We start from the raw sequence: 23,850 nt of genomic DNA, 5'->3' as shown, positions 1-23,850 counted from the left end.
CTGCCTGAAAAAAAAACACAAGTGAAAAAATTCAGCAGCCCGTAACGATACTGCCACCAAAGGGCGCCGCCGAAGTGCATGGACACGAGAGAGTCAAGAAAATAAAGAAAGAGGAAATACACTCATGAGGGTGGCTCAAGAGGGACAATAAATGCGTCCCCAGCAATGCTGGTCATGAAGGCTCTTTAGCTTGACCCTCGAAACTCGGGATCTTATAAGACCCTGAATTTCGGTGTGCAGACACGAGAATAACATTTCTATGCTGTGCGCAGTGGTAGAAGAAAAGAGACGAGGGGTTTAACGGCCTCTCTGGATAGTATTGAGTTGCACCTTGTGTAGTTCCATCATATGTCCTTCACCTTCGCCGTCTCCTTGTCGTCTATTTTCACTTCTCCGCTCCAAGTGTTTGGCGAGAGGGAAAGAGGTCAAGAATGGCACGAGCTTCTTTTCCTTCGCATCTCGCACATCGTTGCCCCCGTATATTACGCGTGGCAATAACCCCCGATGCTTTACGACCTGGACGCCAAAGCCTTCCGTATGAGAATGCTGGCCTGTTAAGCATCCCATAAACGTTTCTCACGGTCGTTCGATTCCATTTCCTCATGCTTTCGCAGGAATTCTGTGGAGCCGCAGCGCTGCTTTAATGTGCGAAAAGGGAAAAAAATGCGATGCCCCTATGAAGCAAGTTTCGTTATTGTGGTCCCAAGCTTTGAATGCAGTTACCAATCCTCTACGCCGATACAATAAGAATCAAATGAATACAGATGCCCGTTTTAAGTACGCGTATACAGAAACAGAAGTGGAACCATTCTATGAAGTACGTGGAAAGCCGAAGTCGTGAAAAGGCTGAACCATGCCAGCAGAAAGTATAAGCGCTCTGTTTAGAGTTCCCTGAGTAGACCCTCATACACGTGTGGATTTAAAGGTACAGAAATTAACATTACAAAATGACGAGTACATCTGGAAAAAGATTATTCCAGTATGACGACTACTGGCTCTTCAATATAATTCGATTTTTTTATACGGCGCGCCGAATCGTCTATGGTGGCTGTACTTGAACGTTCATTACACTGGTACTGCAAGATTATGTTTAGTACAAGCTTTTAAATGCCTTACTGAATGTCCATCTTGGCCTGTAGTGTGTAAACACATGAATACTTGTGTCAACGGTGTAGCGTCGAAAATGTCGTTTAAAGGTATGTGAAAGTAAGTATTCATTTTACTCGGTCCCGGCTCTCATGATGTACTGCAAAGCTTTTCTGTCTAAACAACTATGAGTTTACGTACCCTCCCAGAAACTGTGTTCACACGAAACGTGAGAGTTCAGTTTTCGATTATATTATTTTTCTTCTCCTAAATTCCTAAAATATTGGCTTATATGTGATGTGGTCAGCGCTTGGTCGTTTTTTTTGCCGCACTGTTCAGCTTTTTAGTGGCGTTTTCAGTAAAACAATTTCTTTCACGCGGCAACATTCTTTCAAGAAACAATGGACTGCTTTAAATTTCTGCGAAACTTTATAAAAGACTTCATCCTATCCTGCAACATGCTTTACTTTGGCAGCTGTAGGAATCGCGTTGCTACTGTCCCTACAAAATGACCCTGAAACGAGTGCGGCCATCAGAATACATCAAAAGCTACACATTTCTACATAAAACACACCGAAGTAAAAATGAACTAGGATCATTTTCCAGATTACGCTGCTTATTAGGCACAACTGCAAAGCAAGTTGTCAAAACAGAATTTAGCGGCATGTTGATGCAATATTTATTTTTTCTTGCCTATCCTTAGGCAATGATCACAGCGTCGTAGCGGGCTAATGAGCAGCGGAAGAGGTTCTAAACACGGGGCTCTCTCGGTCACTCATGGAAATTTATTATGCGCACTTATAGGCAACGTGTCTTTGTCAGGCACTCCTGGACGCAATCGCGAGGTGAAATCCGAATATTCTGTAACCCAAATATTGTGGTATAAACGACGGCCTTCAGGTTCCTGTCAAATTTACAGTAGAATGAAGGTCGCGACGTCATGTTTTGAAACAGGCGGAGGTAACGCAAAACTTCGATTCAGTGAAATAAACTTAAGTGAAGAGCATGTATGCCAGAGAATCATAAGCCCCTTGCGATAAGTTTAAGAATCGAAATTAAATCCAAAGCTTAATTCTCTTTTATGCTTTTATTTTTGTGCATCTTGTCTCTTTTTCCCAGCATTTTCCATGAGTAATATCTTCTTCATAGTATCTATCAAGTGTGCTGTGAATGAACGATTAATGAATAAACAGCACAAAGTGCCCGCATTACGCGTCAATCCGATGAAGTCGCCAAGTTTGGTTTAGGTTTATGTGGATTTAACATCCCAAAGCAACTCAGGCTATGAGGGACGACGTAGTGAAGGGCTCCGGAAATTTCGAACACGTGGGGTCCTTTAACGTGCACTGGCAGCGCACAGTACACGGGCCTCTTGAATTTAACCTACATCGAAATTTGACCCTCCGCAACCGCGGGATCAAACCCGCGTCTTTCCTGTCAGCAGCCGAGCACCATAATCAGTGAGCCACCATAGCGGAACGAAGTCGCCAAGTTCTCTCGTGCCCTTAGCATTGTCCTCCCCTGATTTCGCAAAACACACCATTGGTTCAGGCATTGAAAACAGAATCACAAAAACGCAGCCCCATTTCATTGCAGTTTTCTTGATAACCTAAAAATAGTATCAATTCTATGCTCCCTTTGGGTCCCTTTCAGGGCTTTCACGTTCACTACAAAAGTTATCGGCTCGCAATAGGCACCTAGGATGTAGCTAGCACAAGTAGACAGGAGGTCGAAGTTTGGCTACTTTCATTTTTTGCCGCTCATACCCCCCCCCCCCCCCAACCACCCTCCCCCAAGAAGGAAGACGAATATCGAACTGCTTTTTAACGAACAGGCCTTACGCCAGGCAAAAAGAAAAACTTATCAGTAAAAGGCTTTCCTTCGAGCAGCAGAGAATATTTCAGGAAAAATGACAGAAACCCAATATTATTACAATTTAGAAGAAAGAACTCAAACCTTTTGAAGTTAACGTCAATTTGCTGCTGGCCCCCTGTCAAAATCTGTCTGAACAGTGTAAATAACTACATGTCAAGAGTATGTCGATGCCTCTACATACAGATGAAGAAAAAGGAAGTGATAGCTACAGCAACAAAAAAGAAGTGGTACTAGGGCTGGAACACGAGCAGCTTCTTCTAATGAAATAAAAGCACCCACAGCCACCAACTTTTCTACAAGAAAAATGGCCTGAAATTCAAAGAGGGTTCTTCCACAAGTGTGGTTCTTTGCAAGCTGTCAATGAATTTTTCAATTATTTTTACATGACGGTACCAACTTCCCAATATAATTGTTCCGCTCTAAGTGAAAATGAAAATTTTAATTGACATAAGTATCAATTAGAGTTATTCCATTCAATATAACCGGTAATGAGATAACATGACAAAACACCAGGCCTTCTCATTACCATTTCCCATAAGACCGTAAGTAAGGAGCGCACATAAATCATAGAAAAAAAATCGATGAAGGCGCATAGGCAATAGATATAGATTTCCTCAAATTGAGCTGTATCTAAAATTTCCATCTGAAAGCAAAAAATCAGGGAATATTTTAACAGGTATAATGAATACGCACTCTACGTGGAACGATGAAGATATAGTACGAAGATTAAAAGGAATTTTAAGAACAAAACCGTTATTTAATTTCGAAAATACCGTTAAGGGTTTTGAAGAGACATTCTAAAGTTCAATATTTTTATTCTGCAAATGAGTGAACCATCGTTTTTCAGAATTACCAGTCACTGCGTTCTTTTTTACTGTTTTCGAGCTCAAAACCTCGCGAATTAGGCTGCGGTTGAAGAATAAAGATGTTTCAGGGCACTAAATTTCGCGAAGCAGAAGTGGCTTCACCGTTTGCGCTCTCCACTCTCCACGAGGTGATCCAGTTGTCTTATACTACAAACGCGCGTAAGCCCGTCTCAGCAGCATGGCACCTCACTTTACCGACAAGAACACTTAAAGCCAGCCATCAGCAGACTAATAAAGACACTTAATGACTACAGTTCCTGAAAACGAGGATTTTAATGAGGAATTCAAATCCGCTCCTTAATCTGCAGCTTAAGCCAGAACATAAACACATTATTTTTTCTAAAACGCGGCATGTTCAGTACTGAACAGAACTCACGAATCGGTAATGAGACTCCTTGGGTTTTGCGCTTGTCGCTGTGTTTCAGACAAACCCCACAAAATGTGGAGAGCTCGAGCAAGTCCTTTTTATTGCGTCACCTTTAGGAGTGCCATTAAGGGGGAAACTGTCCGACGTCGCCGTCTTTGAGAGCCTCCTCGGCAACTATGACAAGTAGTGGATGACGATTCCCCTCTTTGCACCATCATGCCTCTTTTTCCCTTCCCTCCTCAATGTATAGGGGAGAGAGGAGGACACCAGACTTAAAATGACTCATCAAAAATGAAATGACTAAAAATTATGGCGCAAAACTAAATAAAGGAAGTGAAAGAAGCAATTCTGAATTGAAATTGAAGAAGCTTAGAAACAGAAGCAGAATTGAACCAGAACTAGAAGAGAATCAGAATTGGAGTCGAATTGAAATTTTAAAGCAATCCTAAATGGAATAGAGCAATTAGTGAAGGACAAAAGAATCAGAATTGTAATTAAATCAGGATGGAAAAGACTGACGAATTGTGGAGAAATTAAGTCTAATTTTGGCCGCATCGATCCCATACATCACCTCTAAATATTTTGGACTAATTATTGTTTAAAATTAGGGCCAAAGTAATGGCAGGGCAATTTTTAACTAAACGCTAAAATTAAGTTATATCTCGCACACTTTTCTGCTTCATTAATATTGTGAGACACACGCGAAAATTACCGCCTTTCGCAAATTGTTCACATTGTGTGCTTTGTAGTTCTTCGCTACGCTATAACAGCATTTTTACTAATTTATGTCCATGATTTACTAGTCAACGTTTCACGCGCTACAAAGTATTGCGGTAACGCGAGAATTCTCAGTGTTAGTTGACTCGTGAGAACCATCATGCGAAGCATTTTACTGCGCTCACATTACTTGCAGTGGGCAGCGATTTCAGCGATGTTTCTCTGGTCCTCCTACGTCACACAACCAGAAAAAAAAAACGACCACGGGTCGGATGTGAAAGCAGGAATTTCTCGTGCGAGGCGAGTACGGAACGTCATAGCGAGGACGAGTACTGTGTTACTTTATGGATAGGTGAACATGCGCTGTGCGGCAAGGCAACAGCAGCGGCGGCGGAACTTTCCAGTTCGTCATTCTAGGCGACAAGAGCTAACAAAAGGTGGATGACGCATACAAACTCCGCAATCGCTGACGTCATAAACGGTGGATATGCGCCCTACATGTGCGACCTTTTCCAGGCAAGATGTCGCACTGATCATACTGGTCGGAGCCTAGCACGAGCGGAAGTCCTGGCCCGACAATATGACAACAGAACAGGTGTATACTACGTGGACGCCTACAACCCTCGACCCGGGGGATGGTAAACGGCCGCGGTGGTTCGCAATGGCAACACAGTTAACGGCCTCACCTACAGACCCCGCAGTGCAACACGCGCAGAGTAGATCGAGATTGCTCTCGCGGCCTCGCATTCCGATACTGCACACATAATCAGCGAATCGCGAGGAGCCTGTCGGAGCGTCTAACATGGCTGCACTCCCTTCGTAGCGTATAGAATCTACCTAAATTCCATACGGGATAAGGATCCCGCAAACCGTTACCTTATGTGGGCCCCTGCTCATCAGGGGTTGGAGGAAACGAGGCAGCAGACGAAGCCGCCCGCACGCTCTCTCACCGGACTGTTTTCTCCTCCCCACCCGATCAGGAAGCCGATTTCAATCCGGTCTATACGTTCAAAGATATCACAACCCACTATCAAGATAGCAATCGCCTTTACCCTAGCCCATGTAAAGGCCCCAAGACAACGATGAGAGGCTCCACCGCCTTCTCACCAATACTTTGCTGTGCCCGACAGCCCTAAAACGTTTTGACTCTTCCGTTAGCGGCAGCTGCCCGCACTGTAAGGCAGTGTTTTCGAACTTCTATTACATTGTCTGGACAGCCCCTCAAACCCGGCTATTCCCCCCATTTCCAACCCAAATCGGGAGGACTGGGAGGCGATCCTGCTCGACGCGTCCGGGCGGTGGCCACCGCCGCTGGGGTCCCAATCCAGGGACCTCCACCTAGTGCTTGTAAGGATCGGTCCCTTACGAGATGATCCAAACGTACCTCCTCTAATTTGTATAGCCTAGTAAATGTTTTCACAACCACCGATAGGGAAAGGAGGAAGATGGGAGTGAAAGAAGAAATAGAGCAACTGGTGCCGTACTGGAGGGCTCTGGAATACTTTCGACCTCCTGGGGGTCTTTAACGTACACTGACATCGCACAGCACACGGCCGCCTTTTGTGTTCCGCCTTCATCAAAACGCGGCCGCCATGGTCGGGCTCGAACCTCGATACTCAGGCTCAGTAGCCCAGCGCGCTAAGCACTGAGTCACCACGTAAATTAGTTAATTTTGATAGAATCAAACGGCGCAGTAACTCTCATGTCTTGGTGGACACCTCAATCGTGACGTGAGGGAAGAGAGGAAATTGGAAGCGAAAGAAGAGAGGAAGAAAGATGTGCCGTAATGGAGGGCTCCGGAATAATTTAGACCACCCGTGGATCTTTAACGTGCCCTGCCATCTCACAGCACACGGGCGCCTTCACGTTTCGCCTCCATCGAAACGCAGCCGCCACACCATCTCCATTTTGCGCATATCTAGAGCAAAACATGATATTACTTGTTAGCAAGTGAACGGTTGGTATTCATTCGCAAGCTTAGGCGATCTCACATCTTGTCCCAAAGCTCCAGCATCCTAGAAGTTTCATTCACGGTCCACAGATAATACACTAGTAATGTTTTCCGAATGAATATACAACCTAAAACTATTTCAGAGGTCCAAAACCTATGAGTAATGGGCAGCGCTTGAACGTTCACTGCATATACAGGCTCAACTTTAGAAGTTTACTGATATGGTGTATCCCCAATAAAGCTGCCGCGCTTGTAAGAATGAAATTAGAGGCAAAAAGTAATATTATCTAGATAAGTCTTCGAGAAGGAAAGAATGAAAGACAACAACGATAACCGAAAGCACATGACCGAATAAAAAGTAATGACCAAAAACAGAGGAGGGTAAAGGCACATAAAAAACAGACGATACCAGATGTAGTAGAAGACAGAGTACTAGGAGGCAGATTATATGAATTTCTACAGGAGCTCTCGTAATAATTCCTCTCCTCTTCATTCTCAACTTGCAGAACGGGGTCTTATAATGCCCATCTTAAAACTGCTTTCATAAACGCACTAGTGGAGACATTTTACTTCCTGTGCATTTGAAATACATTAAATACACTCCAAAGAAAGAGATAAATTGAGCTTTTGTTCTTTTTTCTCTTTGCAATCTAGAGTGTAGCATAGAAATTAAGCAGGCTACCTTTCATGTGATTTCTATAAAAGTTTTGCGATTTTGCCCCCCATCTAAATCAGTCGTCGTATTTACCGCCCAATTATAATTTTCTCCGCCCTCAAACGGTAGCCTGGTGTGAGGACTGTGGGATTGCAGGTCTTATTTTACACAAACACGAAAGTACAAACAATAAACGAGGTGGCTTTTATCGGAAAGGAAACCAATTTCAGTATGAGCGTGAAAAAAGGAAAGAAACAAGAGAGCAACGCGGCGACACATGGAAAAAACACACGGGGGAACAGAACAAAATCTAGGAAAAAAGAAAGTCAAAGAGGAAAGTCACACTACTTGTCTCTCAAACAAGCGTCGAGCGGGGAGGACTGGCTGGGTGTCGGGCAGGCAAGGAGTCTTTTGGCGTTCCAGTGCCGATGCACTGTTGCCGGCGTTTCTCCGTTGGCCTTCAACGCTACCGCAGCGTCAGCGTCCGTGGGCTCCCGGCACGGTTCCCAGGTCTGGTATCCCGGAAAGGACACGTAGGCGCCAGAGGCGACCTGTGTGGAGCAGCTGACGGATGGATGGAGAAGAGTGGCGCCTGGGCCTGGTGGTTGAGGCCCTCGACGATGGATGTCCAGGTCTGGTGGCCCGGACGTCTGCGGCTGAGGCCCAAGCCCGGAAATCGGGGAGCCAGCAGAACTCGTCCACGTCCGTCGCCCACCGCGCTCTTCTCTTCTCTGCCACGTAATCCTCTTCTACCTGTCCCGGCGTTCCCCTCCGCACGCGCTCCTCGTGCTTTTTCTTCTTCTCCTCACGAAAGACGCTGGGTGGCGCTATCTCCTTACAGAAGGCCCCCTCTTCGGAAGTTTTTTCCAAGGGAAAGAACTCAACTTCAGGAGAGCGACACCAGACGCGTTCGACGATCGCAACACAGAACATCGCACCACAGCGCGTACACTACACGCCACACATAATACGATGGTCGTCAATGCTCGAAGCCTCCACAGACATTCGCACACGAAATGTCAATGTAAAGCGTCCATAGAGGGCGAAGAAACACGGAAGGCATAAAAAGTAGATAGCCGACACTCAAAAACAAACATGAACAAACAAAAACAATTCCAACAAGGACAGGTGTGGGCTCCATTCTTCTGTATTCCATTGTTCACATCAAACCACTTCACCGTCGCGAGAACTTTTTCAGCTAGTACTTCCGTTTTCTTTTGTGAAACCGTATTCTCCAAACCGACCTCGGTCTCCACCATGATTTTACATGTTCCCGTCCTACGATGTTATTCGCCCTGTTCTCCCTTGCCTTCGACACAGTCCGTTGACACGTATCACACGATCTGACATAACTCTTAATGTCAGCCTGTACATCGGGCCAGTAAAACTCACTGAGCACCTTTGCTATTGTTTTCCGCATTCCTTGATGGCCGGATAATGCACTCTTATACGCCAACATAAGGACTTGCGTGCGTAATGCCCGTTTCACATGGTGCGATTCTTGCCACAGCGCACTGCGATTTCAGCCGCACTGCGACAGAAAGGCACGCCGCTCCCGTCTTCAAAGCGGCTGCGGCAGGCTTCCAACCAGTTGGTCGCACGCCGCACAGTCGCAGCGATCGTTGCGAACGACGCGGCCGTCAGCCAATAGAATTCAAAAGTGTGACATCACAGGAAACGACGTAGCGGAAGACGTCGAAACTGCACCAGAGGTATTTTCACTTTGTTTGGAAGCGCTCGGGCGAGGAAGAAAAAACTTTTTTTTTCCTCCACGCGCTCGGGTCTGTTGATTTCTCAACATGTCACGTGCATTATTTAACGAGCTGCTCATCGTAGTTGCGTACAAAAGCAAAAACTTAAGAATACCTTATTTGCATAAAGCACTTGATATTTTAATAACAGCACATTAATTCAATAAAAAATGAAACTTTAAGCGTGTTCTACGTTTATTATTGGAAAATTATGCCGGTGCCGCTCGTGCCGCACCAACAGAAATCGCAGGCGCCGCAAGCATGTGAAAGAGCTGTCGCGACTGGCGCCGCTGCGACACTGCGACTGGACCGAAGTTTTTCGTTCGCGTCGCATCATGTGAAACGGCCATAAGCCCTTCGGTACCACCGCTTGCTGAACGACTCGGCCGGGACACACTTGGTATGTTCGGAAAAGAACACCGTCATCTGTATCAAAACAGTGGGCGGTCTGTCCCTTGCCATGAAATATTTGCCCCAACTTCCTGCGACACACCTCTAAGGTCGGGTCTTCTTCCTGTTTGAGGCGAAACTCCGGCCGTGACAAGTGGAGTGTGTTCAGAGTGGGGCTTTTACTACTCTCTGAAACCTTTGCTGTCACCGTAAGGGAAGGAACATCGACCGAACTCGTCATGGCAAGGGAAACTGCCTGATCAGTTAGAACTGGCGGGTCGACCGAGAATGGAGGTTTAGCGCCACGGACATTGCCTATTATAATGTCGTACAAGGGTGTAGACAAGCAGCGCGCGATGGCCTTACCCGAGAAGTATGGAGAAGAAATCACCACCTCCGCATCCGGAACTTCTACACGGGTCCCATTGGCCAAGAATAATGTAGCCTTTTTCCCTGTAAGTGCCGCTGGCGGTACAAGGAACTCACGCACAACAATGCCGGTGCTGCCCGTATCCCGTAATACCGAACCAGGCTGGCCGAACACCTCACCGTGCCCCACGGGCATAGCAGTTTCTACCGGGTTGGAAGGACATCATCTCCCCCAACTGGCCCTCTACGCGCGTTATCTCTGCAGGGTTATCGGGATGTGAATATCGAGGTGTCATGCAACAGGCGGACTCCTCACGGTCTCCTGGTCTCTTAACTTTGCATGACTGGGCATCATGTCCTACCTCGCGGCACCAGGTGCAATACAATTGCTTCGGCTTCGTCCGACAATCCGACGCCTTGTGCCTAGTCTTCTCGCAAAGAAAACACCAAGGCGGGATTGTGAACCCGAAGCCTCTACCTTGGCCTTATTCAACGTATGCTCCCCCTGCTCTTTAAAGAACAACAAGTTATTTTCCCGCTGTGCTTCGAGAAAGTGATCAGCAGCCTCCGCCAGCTTGCAAACTGTCTTGCCCTCCCGCTCACGTAAGAAAAGGGCTAAACGGGAATGACAGCTGTCCAGGAACTGTTCGCTCACGACCATCTCACGAACTACCTCAAAAGTGCGGCCTTCTCCCCGCATCTCGACCCAACGGTCAAAGAAACTAAACAACCTGGCAGCATATTGCGAGGCCGTTTCACCATCCTGGGGCTTGCTCTGGCGAAACTTCTTTCCAATACCAATTTCAGTATGAGCGTGAAAAAAGGAAAGAAACAAGAGAGCAACGCGGCGACACATGGAAAAAACACACGGGGGAACAGAACAAAATCTAGGAAAAAAGAAAGTCAAAGAGGAAAGTCACACTACTTGTCTCTCAAACAAGCGTCGAGCGGGGAGGACTGGCTGGGTGTCGGGCAGTCAAGGAGTCTTTTGGCGTTCCAGTGCCGATGCACTGTTGCCGGCGTTTCTCCGTTGGCCTTCAACGCTACCGCAGCGTCAGCGTCCGTGGGCTCCCGGCACGGTTCCCAGGTCTGGTATCCCGGAAAGGACACGTAGGCGCCAGAGGCGACCTGTGTGGAGCAGCTGACGGATGGATGGAGAAGAGTGGCGCCTGGGCCTGGTGGTTGAGGCCCTCGACGATGGATGTCCAGGTCTGGTGGCCCGGACGTCTGCGGCTGAGGCCCAAGCCCGGAACTCGGGGAGCTAGCAGAACTCGTCCACGTCCGTCGCCCACCGCGCTCTTCTCTTCTCTGCCACGTAATCCTCTTCTACCTGTCCCGGCGTTCCCCTCCGCACGCTTCTTCTTCTTCTTCTTCTTCACCTCATTATAATGGCACATACCCACGTGGGGGGATTGGCCAAGGTGTAGTGGTATACATAAGAAAATTTTCATAGGATTAAACGTAAAATGCACTCCTCGTGCTTTTTCTTCTTCTCCTCACGAACGACGCTGGGTGGCGCTATCTTCTTACACCTGGTAACAGAATAATTAGTAATTATTCACCCTGGCATGGCCTTAAATTTCTCTCTGAGAATGCTAAAATCCTGTTCGGTTCTCGCTTTACTGCCTTTCAAAGAAGTACCGAGTAAATTTACAAGAGCCGGAATGCGACGCGATGCAAAATGAACAGCTGGGGCTAACATTCTCACTCCCCAAACTCTCAAATTTCCTATATTCTCAAACTTCATGTTCTCGCGATTTTAATTTCTAAAGTTTGTTTGTCACCAGACAGCGATGTCTACGCGCTTGACTACGTTTGCGCTGTCTGCTAATTTCCATACGAAGTAAATCACACAGGAATGAAAAGGAGGCACACATTCGATGCGGCAAAGTAAACACGACCTGCGTACCTACCATGCTCTCTTTGTCAGCTTTTTGGGTCTGAAAGCTGGTCTGAGGCACCTCTATTGATCCACTGCAGGCGGCTTTCTTTCGCAGCCGGTCTCTGTATTGACATCCAAGTGCCCCGGAACGTTTATCACGAATCGAAGTGAGTGTTCTTGCGTGACACGCAGGTGAGCGTGTTTGCGTCCACTCCCCTCGCTGGCACGAGCACCAATCAACAAAAACTATATAACTGCCTTAAGGCAAACGGAAGCATTAGTCACTTTAGCCTGTACGTTTTTTTCCCGGAAAGCCGCTTTTCTTCGGGCACGTAGATACTATTTAGGGGTGTCCGCGCTTGCTTTTACCACGGTAAGTGATTTTTCCTTTTTCACCGCTTTCAGAATGGAAGGCTAGGTGCGCAAGCACATTTCCAACGTTTCATGAAGAGACGCCATTCCGTAGCCATTCTGAAGCATATAAGACGCCAGACAAGTAGCCTGAAAAGTGCGCTTTCCTTACAACATGGCTTTCTAAACAGATGCCCGCACTAGCTTGTAGTTTTTCGTTAACATAAAGATGATGATTATGATACCGAGAAATTTTAATTAGAACTAACATTGGTGGTTGGTCCCCCATTCCCAACGTTACTAGACTAGCTAGTCTAGTAACGTTGCCCATTCCTGCCATTCATTGGATCTTGGAGCCACTCCAGCCTTTCGGTCACCTCCAGCTTTACTTTCGGGCCTCAGCTGAACAGCATTTCTACACACTGCCCAATCGTCAGTAATTTAATCCTTTCTACTTCTTTGTTGTTTTAGCAGGCTCATAACATGTCATATGAGTCGGCCTCAATGACGCAGTGTGTGCATTCTGGCTCATATTCTTGTGGGTAGATTGCGTGAGGTATTTCTAGGCTTGAGTATGTGTTTGTATGGTGCGTGTATCGAGTTGTGCAGATATCTTCTTGAGATGAAAGCATCACAAGGACTGCACAAGAGGCAGACGACGACAGCTAGAAGAACTTGTACTGCTTACTTTGATGGGGCATCAAGCGGCTCGTTGGGCCCACCAATGAAATTTAATGTGACTGATGCAAGCTTTCATGTACAGCAGAGTAAGCTACTCTAAGCCTTACCTCGACTTTAAGTAAGCGGAAAAGATTAACGCTGACGGATCAATACGTAGATGCGTCAGGCGTGCGCTGGGCCTGCCCACGTGCAAATCCGTGGGATGACTACTCGGGATGCAAATTACGTGGGTAGAACTGGCGGAAGTGGTGAGTGCTTCTCAGACTCCGAGATTGTTCGCCACAAAAACTGGGAGGACTATCCTAGCTAATGTAGAAATCGTTCCGGAGAGGGGACTCATCCCGAAAGCAGAAATTAAGAAGGGAATAAGGAGTTGGCTAACCATCGACCGTTTGCCTAAGAAAATGCAACGTGAACATAATAGGAGCTGAAGAGAGGAAAGAGCGGAGGCCATCAGTCTCCGGTATAGTGGGACGCCCTCAGACCAGGTAACGTACGTGGACGCCGCGAGTGGACGCCGCCCAGGAAGTGCCGTTACGGCTGCCTCCCCAAGGGCGCGCTCCGCTGCAGTGGCGGAGGAAGTTGCGGTTGCATTGGGTTCCGTCGACACGGAAACAAATTTCGTCATAAGCTCATAAGCGACACTAAAACTGCCAATCAAAATTTTAGTGCAGGCAGAATCTCGTCCGCGGTGGCGAAGATTCTCCCCCAGCTATAAATTGCGGAGAAAATTACGTTGATCTGAACACCAGCGCAAACCGCAGTCCCAGGCAAAGAGGCGGCTCACAAGCTAGCTCGAAGTTTATACAACCGGGCTAGTGACCCCTTCGGGCAAGGGAGTGGTGAACGCATGGCAAGATATGGGAAAATTGCTCAACATTACAGAATGAAACGTAGGTTGCTACCCCCTCCAGACCTGTCATTAAATAATAGCCAGGTAGTCGCGTGGAGACGACTCCGAACATACACGTTCCCACACCCGATCCTGGCGAACCATATGTTCCCGCAGAGATCAGACGAGTGTTCACACTGCAGCTTGATAGGGACCCTCGACCATATAATCTGGCAATGCCCAAATTAGCTCCAGCTCCGCCTCGTCCGACTCGCTCAAGAGGCCGCTGGGACACGAGACCTCCGGGCCAGCATCTAAAGCGGTACATCCTGCCTCTCCGGCCTAGTGCCGGGGGGGGGGGGGGGGGGCAATTTATTTGCTGGACAATAAAAGTTCTCTTCTCCTCCTCTACTGCTTACCTAAACCCGTTCACCATTGATAGTTACCACACATTTGTTGTTTTCATGGTCTTCCGAGCCAAACATACAGACCCCTCAGGTGTGGTCATACGGCCTTAGCTCCCGCTCGATCGTCAAAAATTTTCAACACGTTAAAACCTTAAGGGAGGATGGGGCTTCGCGAGGTTTGGGTAAGGATGTTTTATGTGTCTTAGCTTCTGATGCCACAAAAAACTTGGCACTTGTGTGGTTGTTTTATGTGCAAGTTTTCCTTGAAGCACGCTATTTTACTGAGAAATATCGTGGAAACTTGAAGTTAAAGGATAATCAATAACCGTGCTGTGGAGCTTCGAGAAAGCAGCACCTAAAAAATAGGTACTGCTGTGAGAACAACAAAAATTTACGTCAACAATTCCTAATAAGTTAAGTAGTGACTTAAGTGCAAGAATTGTTCATGAATGTTTCTTATGCGAAAACCGCATTTTTGAATTTTCACACTAAAGTTATCACTTATCTTTCAGTGATAAAGATATTCATTTAGAAAATGTTGTTAGTAGTTTTATTTTTCAAGCGCAGCAGATGCAGTAGGCGTTAATTGAAACGTCTTAAGAATTAGATTTGATTTTAATAAAGGTTGACGAGAAAATGTTCCTCAAATAAACTAAAACTACGTTTTCAGAAGGTGGCGCATAAGCTGTAGACTCACATTTGTTGTCCCAAAATATTTTTGTTGCCTAGTCGTCAGAGTTGTTCATTTTAAGTTGTGTATTAAGCTGTTCTTGGCGCATTCCTTATTTTATACCATTTTTGCATTCAGTAGAGGCGCGAAAGTGCCCCCTTGTTGTGATGTTGTTATCGATGCGCTTTTGCATCGCATTGCAAATTGCATCTTTGGTAGCACACTTTTGCAAAAAAACGCACGCTTCTTTCACAGATTGGAAAATGAATGAAGGATGCAGCCGCGAGCTTTTCTAAACTAAAACCTACGCTGCACCACTAGTGGCGGTTTCACACTTCCAAGAAGTGCCAGTGCTCCAGAAATACCTCTTCAAACTTAGAATGTTTTAATGTCAACGTATTATTCGCCCCATTATGAAAAAAGCAGGTGCGCGTGCACGCGCGTGTTTGCGTGCGTGCGTACTGACAAGTCGCAAAGAAAATCCCAGCGATGGCAATTTTAATAGGGTGGCTTAATCAAGAGACCGTATTCCTTATGGCGCATACAGCTAGCTCAGCGCTGTCACTTCAGGCAGTCCTATAAATGTCGCACGTCAATACATAGTTATCACTGGCCGAGTGTAATATGAAGCCAGTTTTCCAATTATTCCTACCACAATTGTGACACAACCGTTGGCCGTACAGCTTTCAGGGTGGTGTCATACGATTTCTGGTTGCATATAGCTTGCACAGGGATTCCAACCGACGACATAAACACCATTGTATACCTTCTTGTATACCTTCTCAGACTTCTGTATCAAAATTGTGATGCAACCGTTCGTCCTACAGCGGTCCGAAGGTGCGTTTGTGTTTGTGGGTGGCGTCATACTTCGAAAAAAGTTGCCCACGATTACGTTACTTCGTAATGCGAAATTCGAGCGCAGCTCATGAGCTGTTTCAGCTTTTCGATATATTGAGGCAAATAATTAGACGGCGGCGACGGTAAGCTTCTGCTTGGGCGGCACGCACCTCTGGATTCTGGCAGCGACGGCGCTACGCCTGTGTTCTGGCACCTCGTTTAGCGGCAGCGGCAGATGAAGGACTTCCACCGGTTGCCTCGCTCATGGCTTGGAAAGAACATGCAGAGAATAATCTATTTATATAGGCAGGCGGCTCGCAGTGGCGAACGGCGGCGGCTATGCGTTTCGGCTCGGGCGGTGCACATATCAAGATCCGCTGCCACCGATCCGGCGCTCTGATTGCCGCCGCACAGGGGTGGCATTGGAGGAGGAGCGACGAGAGCAATTAAGTTATCGGGAGGTCACGGGAGATGGGGCCAGGAGCGCGCGCAACTAGAGCAGCGCGCTGCCCCGGCTGCTGAGCTGGTTACAACGGACAACGGCGACGCCGCGAAACGCAGGAGCGGGCCCCAAAGTGCTGCGCTCTCAAAAAATGACTGTGGTTTAGCTCGGGTTATACCTAGTCGCGTACAGATAGCTACAGACCCCCGGCTACGCTTAGGCTTCGCCTAAACTGTCTAATAAACAGTTTTAGTTTTACGTACGTAGAACCTTCACGTACGTAAACGTGAGCAGTCTACGAAGCGTATGCTCGTGCCGCTTCGTACAGTTTTAGCTACACGTACGGTGCTCAAACTGTGTAGATCTTCCATAGAACCTAAAAAATGCGCCAGCATGTTATACCGCGCCATCTAGTACAGATAAACAAAACTAATTTTGTTTCGTCGAGCTGCAAGGAGTCGAGCCAGTCAAAGCCACAGTGCGCCTGTAGCAGGTCCGTGCGGTCGCGCACAGTACGGGCGGTAAATACTCTCCCTCTTTCTTTTGATAAACGTTGAGCGATTTCAGTCAACCGCACTGTATGTTGCATGTTATCTTGAAAGGGACTGCATTCCCTCATGTCCCGCAGCATATCTAAATCATCCCTTTTCGAGAAGCGAAGGCGCGCTGGTGTACCACTCATGTTGACAATGTGTGTGTATGGAGCCAAAACGTGCACTGTATTGCTTTTCCCGCTGACTGTGCCGAGGGTCTCGCGATATCGCGCGTGGTTCCGAGCCACGCGTGGTCTCGCGAGACGCTCGACACATTCGGTCTCTGCTGCTATGACGACCACAAACGCTTCTCCGTCAGGCTTAGGAGCTGCTGAAACAGATTTCTGTCTGGAAAACAAAAGCTAGTTCTCACATAAAACTTCATGCGAGAGCAAGAATGGGCCAACTGAAGGCAAATACAGCAGTTTACAGCACGATACCACATCGAGGAGTTAGCGACGAAGCTGTATTCACTCTGAAGCGGGCGGGCAGGGCGCCGCCATCTTGCCAACGCCACGTACGCAAGCAACATGAAGACCCCAACGCAAACATCCGAATCTCACGTATACGTCCACGCAGGCGCTTAATGCTCTGCGCATGCGCACTGGTGACCCGTAAGCGCTCTACGTAAGTGAAGCTTCTACGTATGTGTAACTAGAACTGTCTAATTGCTCATTACGGGCGATGAAAAAATTGTAAGATTTTGCAACATCTAGAAAGGACGGACCATTACCTTCAATATCTCCATTTCTGTACCTTACAATTTTCTAATATTCAAAATTTTTTTCCAAGAATGTAGATGTCCGGGAACTGCACGGGCAGCTCTTGGCCCTCAGTGTTCACTCTCTGAAAGTCGCGGAATTCCAGCCATGACTCACAGCGAGCGGCAATACCCGGACAGTGCCCGGACAGTAGTTCGAAAATGACCGCCAGGGGAGAGCCGGCGCTGGTGCAGCGGGGGCAAACTTTAGGTGCGCTTCCCTATACTTCCGGTTATCACAGCTGCGGAGCGCGGGGTGTGACATACAGAGGGCGGTGCGAGCGCCCAACGGCTAGGGTGCCTCGATGCCAGCGCCGCCGGCGGCGCTGGCATCGAGGCACCCTAGCCGTTGGGCGCTCGTAAGATGTGACGTAATAAAGAGGGCGCGGCGAGCGCACCAGTTGTGGCGGTTGCCAAGCAACGGCGGACGCGCGCCTGTAGGAGCTGTGGCCGCGCGGCGAACGCGACGAGCCGAGCGCCGCCGGCGGCGCTGGCATCGAGGCACCCTAGCCGTTGGGCGCTCGTAAGATGTGACGTAATAAAGAGGGCGCGGCGAGCGCACCAGTTGTGGCGGTTGCCAAGCAACGGCGGACGCGCGCCTGTAGGAGCTGTGGCCGCGCGGCGAACGCGACGAGCCGAGTTGAGGGAGGATCGAGGCCCGTGGTGTGACGTCACATAGAGGGCGCGAGTCAAAGTGCGGTGACGGCGAAAAGGCGAAAACCTGGTGCAACGTAGCTATCACTAAAAAGAGGCTCATCATCTGAAATCAACTCTGTTCGCTAACCGCGAGACCGCTGCGATGGCTCAGTGGTTAAGGCGTCCGTCTACTGAGACAGAGTACCCGGGTTAGAACCCGTTGAGGCGAAACGAAAAAAGTGCCCGTGTGCTCTGCGATGTCAGTTTACGTTGAAGATCCCTAGGTGGTCGAAATTGTTCCGGAGGCGACCACTACATAACCTCTTTCTGCCTTTGTTCTTTATCTCCCTCCTTTATCCCTTCTATTTCGGCACGGTTCGGGTGTCCACGGAGATATGTGACACAGTTACTTCGCCATTTACTTTCCTCAAAAACCAATTTTTCTAACACAGAGAGAGAAAAAAAACAAATATTTAATGTCTAACCGGGGAGTTTGCTCGCCAAAACCCAGTCGGGGCACCGCTTCAAAGTGCGCCGCCATTTTGAGGTCCATGACCATTTGGAATGAAGCCTTGGCTATGTGTGTGGCGTCACCGTCTGACTTATTCCACATTTTTGGCTGCTTTTGACTTGCCTCATCATTTTCCCGCTTTTCGACAAATAAGATGTGGCCGGTACAACCTACTGTCACGGTTTCAGTTGCAACAGAGACCCGGAATACGGGTCAGATGGAAATGTGAAATGCCATCTTCGGGTAGAATCGCTATGTCCTTCCAGTGCGATATTAGGCCGGAAAGTAGTACTTTACTTTTTCTTCTTTAGGTCAATATGACGCTCAGTACCGCTGGCCAACGACGTAGTCATTATTGAGCTATCTAATTAATATCTTTCTGTTTCCTACGTTTTTTTCACGCAGCAATGCAATTTGAACCAAAATGAATCCTCTTGAATAATTAGAGTCGTTGAACGGTATACCAGGTGTCCCAGCTAAATGTAACCAAGCTTTTAAAAAACACGGGGTGTCCTAGCCGTGTGAAACCAAATGAGGGTTATTTAGAGTCGCGTGACCTAGTCTGCAGTATTTTTTCGTTCTTCAATGTTGACTAATTAGCTAAGCTTAATTAACTAACTTTTTAATTATTGACTTGAGGAACAAACTGTCAATGGAAAAGTTGTAGACCGCTTTGAGAAACAGCCTACTGAGACATTTGCAGCAAAGTAATATTTAGGTAATGTAGTTTTTTTACTGGCCTTTCACCATAACCCGCACAATAATAAAAAGCTTCCACATGACAACTCTGCCACTTCAACGTCTCCAGACGCGCCTTAAAGAATAAAATTCGTTTTTTCTGAAGTCCTCTCCTCGATAAGACTGAGTGCACATTGGGGCAGAGAAGTGAGCGAGCAGCTGGTCACGTGACCACTTTCTTTTAAAGCCAATAAATGAAGCTACGTAAATCGTAACTTGACGGAAATAGCACTACTAGCGGTTTTTCGAGGCGATCTAAAACGTGTGCATCGACACTTTCTTTCTGAAGTCAATAATTAAAAAGTTAGCTAATTAAACTTAACTAATCAATTAACTTTGAAAAGCGAAAAAAATACTCAGGACTAGGCCACGCGACTATGAAGAACCATGAGTTGGTTTCACTGGACTAGGACACTTCGCCTTTTTTTAAAGTTTGGTTACATTTAGCTGGGACACCCTGTATATCTCCACATGGCATCAAGAAACATTTATACCGCCACCTGGGCAGCGCTGGTTTCAAGCGTTTTAGTGTGGTGCAAGCATATGTAAAGCTCGCGCATTTCGCACCACTTGATAAATTCTGCATGCAGGCTCTGATATGGCATGTTTTTTAAACTAAGCTTTACTTTTTGCATGACGAAACGATAACGATACGACAACTTTACGATAACGTAGTGGAAGCTGACGAAGTGCAAAGGCCTTCATAATTTCTTTACAAAGCAGTGACCTATAGCCTCCGTTCAAAAAATATTTCCGAGCCTTGGGTGAATAAAAAAAAAGAACGTAATTCTTGACAGCCAATTTCTAGTGTTAAGTGCATCTGTTAGGCATGTGCAACAGATATTTGCTCATGTGATGTTAGCATTTTGCGATTGGAACATCTTAAAAAAAGACTTCGTAGTCAAACACTTCAGAGAGCAGGTTCTAGAAAAAAAAAGGAGCATCCTGAAAAGCTCCGTCATCCCTGCCGGGATTCGAACCCGGGACCTTTGGATTAGAAGTCCAACGCGCTTTCCACTGCGCCACAGGGACTGCGTGTCTGCCGCTCTTAAACGATAGCTCAATCAGCGATTATTTACTATAACTAAAATGACAGAAGTGGCTGCAAGTCACTCATTAACCAGAGAAGAACAGCGATGCTTCGAGATAAAGAACTCCTGCGCCAAGGACAGTGCACCTGTTTCTGCCACGCCAGAGGACACTTATTCTCTTTTGTTGAGAAAGCAATGCTACGTTCATAAACGGCCTTTCGCGTAGTAGCAGCCCGTAGACACGTTTGACCTTTAGAGTGACCTCTGACGTCATACCAGGGTGAGAGATGGGCTACCAAGTTGAGTCGTCGCGCAGCGGCGGTCGGTAGCCACGCGTGACATTTAGAATGGCCTCTGACGTCATGCCATGTCTAGTGACGTCATAGCGTGACGTCATACCAGGGGTGGGCTACCAAGTCGAGTCGTCGAGCAGCGGCGGCCGGTAGCTACGCGTGACCTGTAGACGCGGCGCACTGCGTTCCTTCTGTTGGAGGCGCTGCGCTTTTATTGCGAAAGCAATACTAGTTGCACTTTCAGCCCGTCGCGTAGCGAGGCCGGTAGCTACCATATTAACATATTGGATTGGATTGGATTGTATAACCGATGCATCACCACAAGTCTAACCACAAGCACCACCACCAGCTACACTACCAACTGAACCATGGCGTAGCTACGTATATTGCTTTCGCAATTACCGGGCTTAACCAAGCTAAGCCACAGCCATTCTTTGCTTTCGCAACCTACCAGGCTTAACCAAAGCTAAGCCCCCGCCAATTTTTTTGTTGCGAAAGCAATACTGCTCACAGTTTGAGCCCTTCAGCGTAGCGCGGCGGTGGACACGTCTGACCTTTAACGGGACCTTAGACGTGACGTCATACTAGCTGCGAAAAATCAGGGCCCCAGCTCGGCTCGTCAGTGTAGAGCGGCGCTAGACACGGCGGGCGGTGAGCCTCTCGCTTCTCCCACTAGAGGCGCTGCGGTAGGAGTGACGTCACACCATCTGTGGAAGAGAAGGGCCCCAACGCGTGCCGTCGGCGGAGAGCGGCGGTAGACACGGCGGGCGGTGAGCCTCTCGCTTCTCCCGCTAGTGACGCCATACCAGTTGTATAAACAGAGCTCCAGCTCGTGCCGTCGGCGCAGATTTTTTTTTTTTGTTCGAGCTGTTTGCCATTAGGCACAATGAAAAAGGAAAGAAAGTTATAAAAAGGAATGCAAACAAGCCTCGCTTAAAAAGCGGCAAAAGTTCGCGATAAAGCGATTATCTTGAGTCCACTTGATATAGTCGTCTGCAACGTCCCATCGCAGGCCAACCTTTCTTAGGAAACGTCGTCTCACGGAAGCTGTAGCCGGGCAAGTCCACAGCAAGTGTTTTCGGCGGTAGACACGGCGGATGCGGGCTGAAGAAACGGATGAAGTTGCTTTCCCAATTTCCGGGCTTAACCAAGCTGAGCCTCTGCCAATTTTTTTTTTTCCTGTGAAAGCAGAAGCGTGGTATTGAGTTAAGAAAATGAAAATTAGTTTATGGAAAAGAAATCACGCAGTAACTGCCTCACTTATTGAGTGAAGCTCATTATAGAGTAGTGCTCGTTATAGTGTTCTTGCAAATATCACCCGAACTTTTCCATTGCTTTTAGATTGGCGCCTGGGTCAGTGGCTTGTTTTAGGCTTGTTACGAAAGGCGGAACGCCTGAAAGAGATGCTGCGTGGTGATTGCTGTTAAGTAATCCACTTAATTAAAACGTGATCTGTTTGGGTTAGATTATGGCGTTTTATGTCGCAAAGGGAGATAAAGGCTAAGAGAGACGCCGTAGTGGACGGTTTCAGATAAATTCAGCAACACGGGAACGCGCGCTCAGATCTCACAGCGCATCGGTGGCTTTGGCGTTCTGCCGCCATAACAACTAACCCACCGCGGTGGTACAGCGTGTTCTTCAACTCTTTTCAACGGCGTTAAGTTCACTGCGAAACCATGTTAGATATGTTTTTGCTTAAGGCGTGCAGCGCTAGAAGGCTTCTCACACGTGCGCTGTATTTCCCCAACATTCGCAAAAATTACCGCCGCGTTCGTCAGCGAACTGAATGTGGACAAACAGGGCGTGGTCTAAAAGAGCTACGGACGCAACAGACGAACGGTTCTGGTTTATGCTTTGGTTTATGGGGGTTTAACGTCCGAAAATAACTATGATTATGAGGGACGCCACAGTGATGGGTTCGGGAAATTTTGGCAACCTGGGGTTCTTTAACATGCTCTGACATTGGACTGTACACGGGCCTCTAAAATTTCGCCTCCATTGAAATTCGAGCGCACCGGTCGGAATCGAACACTCATGCTCATCAGCCGCGAAACCTAGTGGCGTTGTCAGTGTCCAGTAAATTCGGTCCCCAGTACCCTCTAGTGACAGTATAGCGAATAAACTATGGTTATTGAGTGACTTAGGGTGCAGGCTTTCAGGTTGAAGGGCTTTATGGTAAAGTATTTGAGAATGATAGTCTTCATAGTAAAGACCCTTAGGGAAAGGCCGTCCGTTTAGGGAGAAAGCTTTTAGCTCTAAAGCCCTTTTGGGTAAAGGCCTTCTGGGTAAAAGCCATTAGGTTGAAGCCTGTACGGAAAAGGCCTTCAGGTTTAAGGCCTCTAAGGTAAAGGCATTCAGAGTGAAGGACTTTAGGTCAAAGGTGTTTTGATATTCACAGCACGTCAGGACTTGAACGGCCCACCGTAATTTTTCTCCACACCAAAAGGAAAGGAATAACCGGAAAAATATCGTCAGGGTTAAGGCCTCTAGGGAAGAGGCCTTCGAAAAAAAAAGGACTTAAGTCAAAGAGGGCTCTAGTATACACAGCACACAAAGACTTTCACGGCCCACTGTGATTTTTCTCCACGGGAAAAGGAAAGGGTCAACCGGGTGACTATTGTCCACTCAATCTTCACATCACTCGCCTGAAAGCTGGCTACGGCACTACGGGGATGGGAAGGGCCTGTATAAGGCCACAGCGACCATGATCTACCCGTGCAGCGACTCCAGGATAAAGCGCATTGTCATCCAACTTATGGAGTCTTCCAGATATCGGGCAGCGTGAATATCTTTTTTTCAATACACCATGCGTCTGCATTCGCTTCACCATCTGGCCCTAAGGCTGTCCGCCCAACGTCGTGGAGGAAGCTGAGCGCTAGAAAATTAAACTTCGGCCGTTTTATATAAGTACTACGCTTGAACCTTTATCTGCGATTCTTCGCAGCGATGGCAGCGCCAGCGAGCAGAGTCACGTACTATCACGATGAAATAAAACAAGAACAACGCGGTGCCTACATTCTCCGCTGTTCGAATTTCTTTTCATCGCGCTTTTACCTCAGTGGTACAAAAAAAATACCGACGATTACGTTACTTCCTAATGCGAAATTTGAGCGCAGCAAATAAGCTGTTTCACCTTTTCGATAGATTGAGGCAAAGAAATCGAGCAACACATGTATGCGCTATCACAGAATTTTTTTTTATTTTTCACACGTATTCCTT

The 23,850-nt window shown here is 47.4% G+C and overlaps 1 protein-coding gene and 1 non-coding gene across 2 annotated transcripts in view; both read right to left on the bottom strand.

Moving 5' to 3' along the window:
- The window catches only part of LOC149371579 (uncharacterized), an 85,222-nt gene extending 76,772 nt beyond the window's left edge, over positions 1 to 8,450 (bottom strand). Inside the window, exon 1 of the mRNA XM_089580536.1 lies at positions 7,866 to 8,450. Within this exon, the coding sequence (XP_089436662.1) occupies positions 7,995 to 8,450 (456 nt within the window). The 3' untranslated portion in view covers positions 7,866 to 7,994. The remainder of the gene's footprint in view (positions 1 to 7,865) is intronic.
- Positions 8,451 to 20,266: 11,816 nt separating this feature from the next.
- On the bottom strand, positions 20,267 to 20,339 carry TRNAR-UCU (transfer RNA arginine (anticodon UCU)). The gene has a single exon. It is a non-coding gene; the product is annotated as a tRNA-Arg (tRNA).
- Between the last annotated feature and the right edge of the window lie 3,511 nt (positions 20,340 to 23,850).

The sequence above is a fragment of the Amblyomma mixtum genome, chromosome 1, assembly GCF_055824585.1.
Source record: "Amblyomma mixtum isolate Tamu chromosome 1, ASM5582458v1, whole genome shotgun sequence".
Taxonomy (NCBI): Eukaryota; Metazoa; Arthropoda; class Arachnida; order Ixodida; family Ixodidae; genus Amblyomma; species Amblyomma mixtum.
Note: the sequence above shows the minus strand (reverse complement) of the source record. Positions and strands in the feature narration are given on the sequence as shown.